The 12,320-nt window shown below is 54.1% G+C and overlaps 1 protein-coding gene and 1 pseudogene across 1 annotated transcript in view; both read left to right on the forward strand.

Annotated features, from left to right (window-relative positions):
* The window catches only part of LOC141996210 (butyrophilin subfamily 1 member A1-like), a 660,168-nt pseudogene that overhangs the window by 297,143 nt on the left and 350,705 nt on the right, over positions 1 to 12,320 (forward strand).
* LOC141995772 (zinc finger protein RFP-like) overlaps positions 6,949 to 12,320 on the forward strand; it is a 41,231-nt gene continuing 35,859 nt past the window's right edge. Inside the window, exon 1 of the mRNA XM_074967159.1 lies at positions 6,949 to 7,083. Within this exon, the coding sequence (XP_074823260.1) occupies positions 6,949 to 7,083 (135 nt within the window). The remainder of the gene's footprint in view (positions 7,084 to 12,320) is intronic.

Genomic DNA, 12,320 nt, shown 5'->3' on the forward strand with positions numbered 1-12,320 from the left:
AACTTTCTACCCACCTTAAAGTACATTCATCCAGCCCATACTTCTTTAACTTGCTGACAAGAATACTGTGGGAGACAGTGTCAAAAGCTTTGCTAAAGTCAAGAAACAATACATCCACTGCTTTCCCTTCATCCACAGAATCAGTAATCTCATCATAGAAGGCGATTAGATTAGTCAGGCATGACCTTCCCTTGGTGAGTCCATGCTGACTGTTCCTGATCACTTTACTCTCGTCTAAGTGCTTCAGGATTGATTCCTTGAGGACCTGCTCCATGATTTTTCCGGGGACTGAGGTGAGGCTGACTGGCCTGTAGTTCCCAGGATCCTCCTTCTTCCCTTTTTTAAAGATTGGCACTACATTAGCCTTTTTCCAGTCATCTGAGACTTCCCCCATTCGCCACGAGTTTTCAAAGATAATGGCCAATGGCTCTGCAATCACATCCGCCAATTCCTTCAGCACTCTCGGATGCAACTCGTCCGGCCCCATGGACTTGTGCACGTCCAGCTTTTCTAAATAGTCCCTAACCACCTCTTTCTCCACAGAGGGCTGGCCATCTACTCCCCATGTTGCGATGCCCAGCGCAGCAGTCTGGGAGCTGTCCTTGTTAGTGAAGACAGAAGCAAAAAAAGCATTGAGTACATTAGCTTTTTCCACATCCTCTGTCACTAGGTTGCCTCCTTACTAATCCCAGTTTACCAAACTATCCAGGCTGCTCCATACAACGGCCCCGTCACTAGCATTATTTACCACTCCTCCAAGCTGTGTTAGCCACAGACTTTATCAGCAGTGATTTTATGCTTACTTCCAGATCGTTAATTAAAAAGTTGACAAGTGAGGGGGCTACAGCCAATCCCTGTGGCGCCTCATTAACAGCTCCCCCATTCAGTGATGATGCCCCATTGACAGGTACAAGGTCAGACTTGGGGTCACAGAGCAGGGGGATGATTTTACTACTGTTTTATAATGCACCTAATTTATTTATTCACAGACTCCACCTACAGTGTCTGTCACTGTTGTATCTGGGCCCTTCTGGGACAATTCTAGTCTCATTTACACTGGATCCACTCCAAAGTGAATCCAGGCCATCCCTCCCAGCCTGCCCGCGAATGCTGTCTGTGGAGATCTCTCGCAGGAAACAGCCTCACTCAGCCATGCTAGGGCTGGTGCCCTGATTTCTTGGCTTCTGTGGAAACACTCCCAATGGCCTTTCCCCTTCCCCTTCCCGCACATGCTGCCCCAGGCTGGGCAGATCCCATCTGTCTAGGGTTTGCCCCTGCTTCACCTGCCACCTTTCCACTCAGGGGACTCAGGGCACTTCAGTAATTCAACAAATGCCCTTGCTTTATTAGCACTGTGTCCAGGCCCTACTCAGGTATCAGGCCCCATTGTGCCAGGTGCTGCATACATACAGAACAGACAGTCTCTGTCCCAAAGAGCTGCAATCTCCCTGCTTCCCTTCTCCCTGCAGGAAACCCTCTTTGCTACATCTTGGACCTGCTCCCACTGCTCTCTGGGTGACTGGCACTTTCACTAGCTCAGAGCCTTAGAACATTTTCTACGTGTTTCTGAGCCTCCGAACTATTTAATAAAATCACATCTCTGGGTGAGTTATGGCTTTGCTCCTCCCGCACCAAATGGGAGCGTCCTGAATGCAGCCAAACAGCTGTTTTGTGGTGGGCAGAAGGCCCTGGAAGGGTGCGGGAGGAGTTGGTCAGCGGGAGATGCTCTGGGGGGAGGGCAGAGCTTGGCTGCCGGTGGGTGCTAAGCACCCACTAATTTTTCCCCATGGGTGCTCCAGCCCCGGGACACCCATGCAGTCAGCGCCGATGATGCCCTCCCCCAAATCAAAAGTCCTCGAGAGTTTGGGTGCATCTCTCCATGTTGTAAATGTTACCAGCTTCTGTGTGTGCGTGTCTCTCTGGGTGGGTGGGGGGGTCTGTGTGTGTTGATGCTTAAGCTGATTGTGAGGTCACGGATGCCAACAGCAAAGACTGTTCGGCCTCAGCATTCTTGCCCTGCCTTCAGTCTGCCAACTGGCTTGGTTGACAACGGCTGGTGACCCAAGGAGCTGCTGAGAGACGCGGACTATCCCTCTGTCAACAACTTCTTGCATCAGCTTTTTCCACAGGTTTTCGACAAAAGATGAGTTTTTACAGAAGGTAATTCCCAGATTCTTTTCCTGCTCCTTCGATCGCACATGACAGGTTGGTGCCTCCTTCCCCTCGGGCAGGGGTGGCCGACCTGGGGCTCCGGGGCCGCATGCGGCTCGTCAGAGGTCAATACGCGGCTCCTTGCACAGCGCTGACTCCGAGGCGGGAGCTACAGATGCCAACTTTCCAATACGCTGTGGGGTGCTCACTGCTCAACCCCCTGCTCTGCCCCAGGTCCTGCCACCTCTCCACCCCTTCCCCCAAGGCCCCTGCCCCTTCCCCCGAGCCTGCCATGCCCTCGCTCCTGCCCCTTCCCCACCAGAGCGTCCTGCGCACGGCAGAACAGCCGATTGCGGCGGGCGGGAGGAGTGGGGAGGGAGGGGGAGGCGCTGACGGGCGGGGCTGCCGCTGGGCGGGAGGTGCTGGGGGCTGGAGGGGGTGGTGGATGGGGGTTGCTGGCGTGTTACTGGGGCTCTTTGGCAATGTTCATTGGTCAGTTCTGGCTCTTCTCAGGCTCAGCTTGGCTCCCCCGGGGCAGGGACGGGTGGGGCCAGCGTTGCAACAGCCAGGTCTCAGCGTTCCGTTTTGATTTGAATGTGGGCGTCTCTCCCTTCTCCGTCTGCTTCAGCCTTTCCCGGTCTTTGGAGGCAGATTTCGATGCTTTTATCTTTCAGCAGACTAGTATGGGTGAATTTCCATGGGTATAACCTAAAGGGAAGATAAAAAACTGGTCTAGAATTTAGATTGATAGCTCCATCAAGAGTATTTCCCTTGGAGTTGCCCCAATGCACTCCTTGCCTTCAAGTAGTGAATATAAACCCTTTGTCTCATGTCATGATTGTCTAACATATGTGTATTGAGACAAGATCGGTCTCAGAATTTACATGATTGAAAGACACATAAATGAGCTCAGATATGCAGAAAAAATAAATCTGAAGCTATTGAAAGTGACACAGCTCCACTCCCATCCCCTGGCTGCCATCTTGGTAGTTCTCTCAGAAATAATCTCATGGAGAGAGACTTCAAAACTCTCTACAAATTGTGCTATACCCCCACTGGGCTACATAAAATAGACGTGTCAAATCCCCCGTGCAATTCCTTTCCAGGAAAGGGGTTTAAATAAACTGCAGCCTAAATTTGTCATGGGTCTCGCTGTGATTTCTTTGTCATTGTTTGGGTGGCCTATTGTTCTGATTGGACGTTATAAATAGTATGGGAAATCCTTCAGTTAAAGTTTACTGGTTATTTTCCCCATGCGACTACAGTCCAGATTTTGAAATAGTTGAGAATAAGTCAACATATTTGCAGCTGCTAATCCATCCATCCAGACCCTCAAGCCTTCTAGATGACAATCCTTTGTTCCTTTTCCTGGCTTCTCTGGGAACAGAGGTGTCTTGGTTTTCGGCTTGGCCCTGTCTGTTCCCAGAGTCCCAACATTCTGTGCACAAAGGAGTGGGGTTAATAATGAAGCATTTTTGCAACTAGGCCCAGGCAATGAGCAAAGAAAACAGAAGTTGACCTTGGCTGTTTCCATGTCTGTCCATTGGCAGAGGAGGCGTGAGCTCCATGGGGTGAGAGTCAGGCTAGGAACTGGAGCCAGTGACTGGGCTAGGACGGGATTACAGATCTGGTGCGTGGAGGTTTCTTGTTATAGAGCAAAAGGGGAGAAGCTGTGATGTGCTGTGTCCAAGAAAGGCTGTGACAAAGGATCCTGGTGCCTCTCCCCAAGGAAACCTCAACGCATCTCCTCTTGGAAAGGAGTAGCAACTTTCATACTAGCCATTTAAGGCAACTTTAGGTTCATAAATTCACAGTTTCAAAGGCTCTAAGGCCAGCCCTGATCATCTAGTCTGACCTGCATAACACGGGCCCTTGGACTTCCCCAGAAGAATTCCTCTTTCACCATGGTCCCAAGTGTCTTCACCTGGGGCTGGGTCCAGTCATGGGGGTAGAGCTCAGCGATAGAGTGTTTGACTGCACATTAAATGGTCCTTGGTTCAACTCCAAGTGCCCCCTTTGAAACCTTTGTTAATAAGCAGCAAATTTCAAACAAATAAAAGGAAGTATTCTTTCCACACAACACACAGTTAATGTGTGGATCTCTTTGCCGGAGGATGTTGTGAAGGCCAAGATTATAAGAGGATTCAAAAATGAAGGAGATAAATTCATGGAGGATAGGTCCATCAGTGGCTATTAGCCAAGATGGGGAGGGATGGTTTCCCTAGCCTCTGTTTGCCAGAAGCCAGGAGTGAGCAACAGGAATGGATCACTTGATGATTCTCTGTTCATTCCCTCTGGGGCACCTGGCACTGGCCACTGTCGGAAGACAGGCTACAGGGATAGATGGACCTTTTGTTTGACCCAGTGTGGCCAGTCTTTTGTTGCTTATGTTCTTGGTTGTATGAACCAGTCCTGGCTATTAGAGGAGCAGATGATTTCAAAAGACCACTCTCTTGGATCTGGGAATCCTGCGCACACAAATTCCCTTCCTTTAGAGTAGGACAGAAAAACCCATTTCTTCCTTCTTTCTATTCCAGACTTCGTTCCTTTTTTCAAAGACTCACCTCTCGGGAGCACAGAGAGAGCCATGTGAACCCAGTGTTCGTCCAACCTGCAGCCATGGAGGCATGCTCTGCCATCAGCCAGCAAGAACAGGCCTTGCCAGAGAAGCCCACGAGAAGGAAATGCTCGTGGAAGATCCTATCAGGCATGAAAAGACTCTGTGTCTGTAGCCAATCTGACAACTCGATGGCAGATAGCAATGAGGAGAGAACGGTTTCCTCTCCAAGAAGGTGGACGTGCTTTTCCCTGAAGAAGAAGAAGAAGAAGAAGAAGAAAGCAGCCAAGAACCAGGTGGAGTCAGAGGAGGAGAAGCTGCAGGAGAAGCAAGACAAAGTTGAACTGGATCTTACAGGTGAGGAAACAAACCACATGGTTAGCAAGGAGCATGTGAGGAATACTCACACCAGTCACTCTACAAGCCTTATGGAAGCAGGGGAACGGTCCCACTATTGTGGGGAAGTTTCCTGGCTTCTGCACTACTCCGGTGAAATGGGCTAGAGGAAGGATCTGAGTCCACGCTCCCACTTCCTTTCCCCAGAGGCCTCCCTGCCCTGGAGGACTCCCCTTCCACTCTCCTGTCTGGCAGAGTCCTCGTAACCCCAACAAGGCTGGGCCCAGGATTCCTGGGGGGCTCGACCCCCAACCTTGCTGTGGCCACCTAGGACAGGGGCTAGGGTGTCCCCACTCCGGGGTACTCTCTGCACTGGGCGCTTCCCTGACCCACTGATCATTACATACGATTTAAAGCAAATAGAGTTTATTTAATCAGCAATTAATTTAAAAAAGAATAAGGAAAAATGGGAAAGATGAAAGGAAAACACATCACCCCGCTCTGTGGCAGGGAACATCACAAACCACGTCTCTGGAACGTCAGGGCAGTTCCGGCCCTGGCTGTGCTGCAGGGATGCTGCGGGTCGGACACTTGCTCTGGGGGTGACCACACACCTCCGGGCTTTGTGGGGTTGGACCCTCCTTCCCGCCGGGTTCAGATCCCCCTCCCAGTCTGGCCTGCAAGGACCCTTGGTGGGGGTGTCTCTCTGCGCTGGGCCCTTTGCCAGGGTCCCCCCTTGGCTGGCCCCAGTTGCTCTCCGCACCCAGCTCCAGACTGCTCCAGCCCCAGCCCCAGCCCCACTGTTCGAGCTCCGGCTCCACCCTGCCTCAGCTCTGATGCTGCTGCTCTGCCTCCAGCCCCGGGGCTGCTTCTCCGGCCCCGCTGGCTCTGTGGCTGCAGCCCTGCTCCCAGCCCAGGGTCTGCTCTCCCTGGGCTGTGTCTCTGCCCCGCTGGCTGGCCCGCCTCTGCTCCCCAGCTCAGCTCGTGCCCCTGCTCTCTCCTTAGCTCGGCCCCACGCTGCCTGAGCCAGGCAATTCCAGCTCGCGTGGAGGATGGGGACCTTTCTGACCCCCTGACTCCGTCATTAGCCTGCCCGCCCTGCCAATCAGGCTGACCTGGAGCGTTGGCCTCTCCCCATGGCCCCTGAGGTCTGTCAGTATCAGAGTCCTGGTTTCCCATCCACCCTTCCCCTTCCTTTCGGGACTGGGACCTAGCCAACCAAAAACCCCACTGAGTTTGAGTAAGGGGCCAACAGACCCCTTACACTTCCACATCAGGGCCGTCTCATGGGACAGTGATGGGTACCTCAGACTCTGGAATCCATTTAGTGCCGGATCCTCTTGGAGAGGGTGGCAGAGGTCCATCGCTGAGGTGGGGAGAGCTGACAATGTCAGGTCACCCCCGTCTGGGGGTCTGGCCCTGTGGGGTGGGGAGTACTAACATTGCTTCAGGCTGTAAGGGGAACAGAGAGGCTGGACGTTGGAGGAAATCATTTCTTTTCTCCTGGATCGGGTCCCTTTCATCAGGAAAATGCTCCCGAGGTCTCAGCAGGTCACAGCTGGGAACCGTAGCAGAGCTGAGTCATTGCTTCTTGGGGCCTCTGGCCCCAATGCAAATGCAAAATGAATGCAAATGCAAAATGCAAAATGAGGCCTCTGGCCCGTCACTGACGGGAAAGGTGGGCAAGGGGAGAGGAAGAGTAGAATGGAAAAGAAACTGGCCCCTAAGTAAGGGGAAGCCTCGTGTGGTAAAAGCCCCCAGCTAAGAGTCATGAGATTGGAGTTCTCTGCTCAGCTCTGCCAACAACCTTCAGTCTGACCCGGGGCAATTCGCTTCAGGGCTCTGTGCTCAGCTTCCACCCTCTGGAAACCAGGGAGAAGACATGGAAAAGCAAAATGTTAAGAATGGTTCTTTCTGCTGCAGGGACGAAGAAGGAGCCGTCGGAGACGAAGGAGAAGTGGGAAATAGGGAGCCCAGAAGAGCAGGAAGAAGAGCGCGCTCCCGTCTCCTCATTAACGAGCATCTCCCCTATGAGGATGGTAATGACGCTTTGTGACTGTGCTCATGGAAAGCACCCCTTGCTGTGTGTGTTTATATCTCCCGGAGCTGGGATCTCTGACAGGAGAACGACCTGCCCCTTGCTCAGGGGGCTGAAAAGGAACACTCTTGAAGTGTGATCAACTCCAGCCAGTCTTTACGAGTTTCTCTGGGTTGTGGAAGGAGGCCCAGTTTGACAAGGGGGTTTAGGCACCTAAAGAAGTCCAGAGGCGCTTCGTGGGATTGGCAGACGTGCCTGGCTCAGGTGCCTGATTCTGAGGCACTTCCCATGGCCCACAGGCACGGCTGAAAGTCAGACCAGGCCCATCCCTGCCCTTGTCGGGGTAACCCACGTATCTCCTGGCTGTGGGGTTCTGGCCCATCTCATGGCACCAGGACCACTTCGAGACAGAACCGGTGAGTCTGCTCTCCAGCCTGAGCTGACAGCCGCATGGGTTTTAGCTCATGTGGTAGCGGCTCCTGCACTGAGATCCCAGGTTCGATCCCGCCTGCCAACATCTGGGCTCCGTCCGAGTTACAAAGGCACCTCGACGCCGTTGTGACTCTTGCTGTCAGTGACAGAGCACCCTGCAGCGCAGACAAAAGTCTGCTGTTCTGGGAGCTCCTGACGTGCCGGGGGGCTGGAGTCTGGATGCGAGTCGGCCACTCCGGTGTGCTCTACGGCGTCCTCAGCTGCGGGCATCCAGGACAGACGGTGCTAATCCAGCGCCACGCAGCCCAGCTGCAGCAATCCCCAGGGGCTGCCCTGAGACACCAGGGCAAAGGCCTCCAGCAGCCCAGGCCCTGGGTTTAGGTGACCCTGGAACCGGGCCCCCTGGAGTAACATTGTGCCCAGTGAGTTCTGACCCACAGGGCTCTGGCCCCAGAGGCCCACGGTTTGGGCTTCTCCTCAGCCAGGCAGACACGCTCCTTCAGTCTCAGCTACTTTCTCTCCTGGCGGCAATTCCTGCCTGTTTCCTGGCAGTGCCACACGCTGCGGGGTGGGGAAGGAAGAGGGCGTTTCCGTTTGGGCCCTATTCTCACTCCTTTCCTCGCAGACACTGTGGGCTGCCAGAGCTGCTGAGCCAATCTGCTCAGGCGCTCGGGGTGGGATGGGACATGGGGCAGGTTCTCCAGTGACCCCTCGGCGACACTCAAGGAGCAACTCGAATGGGCTTTGCAGGACATTGAGGCTTTCTCAGCAATAGCTGGGCGTCCTGGGAGGAGGGGCTGGAGAGGGAGGAAATGGGGTGGCCCTTGGGGTCCCCGCACTGCCCGAGAGGCTCCCGTCTCTTCTCAGGAGAGGGGGCCAGAGAGCGGACGAAAGGCTGAGGAAACGTTGGCACCTGGGGAGGCTTCTGAAGAAATGGGCTCAGCCGGAGTCTCCAGGCTCCCTCTGCGCTGGCAGCCTCCCCCGGGGACAGACTGTTCCAGGGCAGCTGCCCGAGGGAAATACTCAGTCCCCACAGGCTTTGTCCCTGTTCATTGCAGACCCTCGGGGAGCACCCTTCCTCAGCCCCGCTCCACGCCCTGCTGATGACAGCCGTGCAGGGTCTGACAACACCCACCCTGGAGAGATTTAGAGCCGCAGAGGAAGAGCTGAGGGCCATCGTATCTCTCCACGGAGACAAGATGGAGAGAGTAAGAGACGCCCGCAGTGGGGCAGGGGGATGCTGCGCAGAGAGGGGGACGGGAGAATCGCCTCTCCTAGGAAACCGTTCCTGGGACACACTAGCATGGTGCTTTGAAGGTTGGCTCAGCCCCTTGCCATTCAGCGCTTGGCTGCGGGGATCCGCGGTGTCAGGTTTTGAAAGTGTCCTCTGCCCGCTGGAGCCCTGACACTTCCCTGAGGACGCCCAGCCACACTGAAGGTGTGGGACAGCCCCAGCCCTGGCAAGGCAGCACTTACCTAGTCTGCTGACGAGCCTCCACATTAGGCCTGCCATCTCTAGGATGGGCTCTGGGGTCTGGAGCAGTGGTTCTCAACCTGCGGCCCCGTCAGCACAGAGCTGTGCCCCATGGGACATCCTCAGGGCCAAACAGGTAGGATTGGATGTGGCCCACAATGGAAACTAGGTTGAGACCCCTGGTCTGGAGGAACTGATTGTGCTAGAAAGAGCAACAGGAAGATGCAGAGACTGAGGAAAGGCTCCTGCAGGGAAGCCTTTGAGAGCAGGGCTGAGAGCAGTTTGCTATGGCAGGGAAGGCCCTGGGACATCAGGGGAGTTTGGGCTCTGCCCACTGTAAGGTTTTGGGGAAGGCTTTTGTGTGTGTTTCTGAGCTTTAAGGTGCTAAACCAGACCTCGGGAAGACTGGGGTTCCTGGACTTGTCAAAGCCTCTTTCTTCAGATTAGGGAGGAGCCAAGATGGGAAACTGAGGTCAGAGGCGGCTTGCAGGGCTGCCAGGAGAGGTTCCCTGGGAGGAGGCCACTCTGATTAATCCATCCCTCAACTTCCTGGCATTCTTCCAGGTTGGAGACGTTGTGGGAGGGATCTTAATCTGGCTCGACAACGTCTGCGATCCCAGAGCCAGAAAAGCAGCGCTGAGGGCCACGGCCTTGCTGGCTCGCTCCCACCCCCAGGACGTGGTTCTAACCTGTGTGGCTCACACGCTCTCATCGCACAGGTAGGGAGCTGCTCTGTTATCACCTCAGTCTGTTATTTCTCTTCCTGCTCCCACTGACAGGCCACAGGCCGGGAAGGGTCCGTGGGGCTCACACAGTTGGAGGGAGTTTCCTGCTGTGCAGAGAGCTGTCCATGCTTAGTAAGAGGAGATGCCCAGGCCCAGCTGCTGAGGAGCCAACCCCTCCTCCTGCACTGCCCGGGATGGAGACGTGCCAGTTTTCTGGAGAATTCCTGCATTCTCCTGATTTCTATGGGTCACCCACTTCCTCTCAGATCCATGACTATGTCAAAATAAATGACTTTGGGGCTCACTCAACATCCCTGGCTCATGAGGTCTGGCTGCTCCTTAGTGCATGAGAGAAGGCAGAGATTGAAAAGGCCCATGAGGCCCATCTGTCTATTCGCTGTGCAGGATTGTTACCTGTCGTCAGATCCCTAGTTATTCCGTGGATGAGGAATTGGTGAAAAAATACACTCATTCTTCTGGAGCTGTGCAGCAGAGGTAAATCTCTGAAGACAGAAATTTCCAGCCCTTATTGTTGCAAAAAGACAAAAAATCATCCACACATGACCAGAGCGTAAATGCAGTGCAGCCTGCCTGAGTCTGCAGACAGCCGGCAATAATAGCTCTGAGAGGGGTGAGTGCCTCTTTTCATCTCAATGTGTTGTAAACTCTGAGTCCTGCTGGTTATTGCTGGTCACTTTGCAGAGTCATCCATCTGAGGTGTTTTAAACACAATCCCCATGTTCCTAGGGGCCGTGAAACTCAACTTGGACCCTAGCCAGAGCTCAAAACTCCGGCTTTCCTTGGCATCTTCTGCAATGCAGTTCTGCATTGACCAGAGACAAATCTGTGTCACATGGGAGAGCAAATTGAAGAGCAGCATGAAAGAAATGGAATTTCTTGCCCAATTCAGTTACCAGAGGAATACAGTGTTGGTTTTCATATTTCTTTGAGTGTTTGATTTGTAAACCTTTCCTTGGATTCCTTGGAACAGCCACAGTGCTTTCCAGGGGCTGTGCTCACAAGTTGTAGAAACTCGGCAGCCTTGGCACAGAATTTCAGTCAAGCTTCCTGAAGACCTTGCTTCCAGGCCATTTGCTCTTGATTTGTCCAACCTAGCTCTCAGTGTCTCCAGGGCTTGACCACCATGTCCGACCTTCCTCACCAAACTTGGAAGTCAAATGACTGGAAGTCTTTTGGATCCGTCTGCAGTCTTCCTCTGCAGATGCCTGCGGGGACCAGCAGGACTTAGATCAGCAAGAATGGAGAGAAGAGAGGAGAGGGATTTCAATCGTAGTTTCCTTCCATCTCTGTCACGCTGGGCAGTACAATCTCCCCTTCCAAGCTCCTGAATCCTCTCCTATCAGGGCATGTTCTGATTCAGTGCCTGACCCCATCCACCACACTGCAGTAGGGTTGAGGTGCTTTGAGACACTTGGCCAAACGCTGGGTCTCAGTTACACCCCCAGATAGCCAGAGTAACTCCAATGAGTTCAGGCAAGTTCCTCCGGACTGACCCTAGCGTAACAGAGCAGAATTTTGCAGTCTGCAGTGCGTTGGTCACTCTGTGGTCAGTTCATGGTCACTGTTGGGAAGCAGTGGTGCTGGCTTCAGGAACAATAACCCATTAGGGGAAAGGAATAAATACAACGTTCTCTGAAGGGACTTGCCCAGCCTCAGTCTCCCCGCACCGATCGGTGTCTCCTCTGAGAGACGCCTTTCCTGCCTACATTGCAAGCCTCTCCCTGGGGAGGGCGAGAGGTGGCCAGGCAGGGAAGGTCTGACTTCTGTTTCTGACTCTGCAGATGTGCCCTTGAGCTGTGGAAGGCCTTGGGTGAAGAACCCCAGCTCACCAGGGAGGTGCTGCGGCAGCTGCTGGACAAGCTCCAGCAGAGACGCCGGGAGGAGAAGAGCGGCCATGTGTCTCTGGCTGTAAGTGAGATTTGAGATGTCACTTTGCGAACCCGTCACTGCAGGGAGGTTGGTGCATCTTTGTGTGTGTGTGTGTGTGTGTGTGTGTGTGTGTGTGAGCTTCACCCCTTCTGAGCTTCAGGCCACAGCTCCACTACACAGTTCAGCTGACCTAACCTCCCTCGGCACACAGCCGCCACAGCAAGCCCATCCCTTGGGTGGGGCTGCACTTTGCTGCGTGTGTCAGCCAGGGCCGGGTCTGGGTGCCAGCAAAGGAAGCAGGGGCCTGGGGCAGCCAATAGAAAGTCGGGGCGGCACGTCCGGGTCTTCGGCGGTAATTCGGCAGCGGGTCCTTCATTCCCTCTCTTCCTCTTCAGCGCCACTTCGGGGGCAGCTCAATCGGGTTTTTCTTTTTTTTTTTTCCTTCTCCGCTTGGGGCAGCCAAAAAGCTGGAGCCAGCCCTGGTGCCAGCAGGGCACGTCCTCACCAGAAGCGCTTGTCGTGATTCCTCGGTCAGGGTGGGGCATTGCGGGAAGGCTCCTGAGGGTCAGTTGACGTAAAGGACACGGTGTCTACACTGACACTGCATCGACCGAACTGCATTGACTTGGACTCTCTGCCCCTTGTGGAGGTGGAGTTATGAATTTGGCACCCAGGGGCAGTTCTGCCAATGGGAAGGAAATTCCATAGTTAGGGTGA

Source organism: Natator depressus, chromosome 11, assembly GCF_965152275.1.
Source record: "Natator depressus isolate rNatDep1 chromosome 11, rNatDep2.hap1, whole genome shotgun sequence".
Taxonomy (NCBI): domain Eukaryota; kingdom Metazoa; phylum Chordata; order Testudines; family Cheloniidae; genus Natator; species Natator depressus.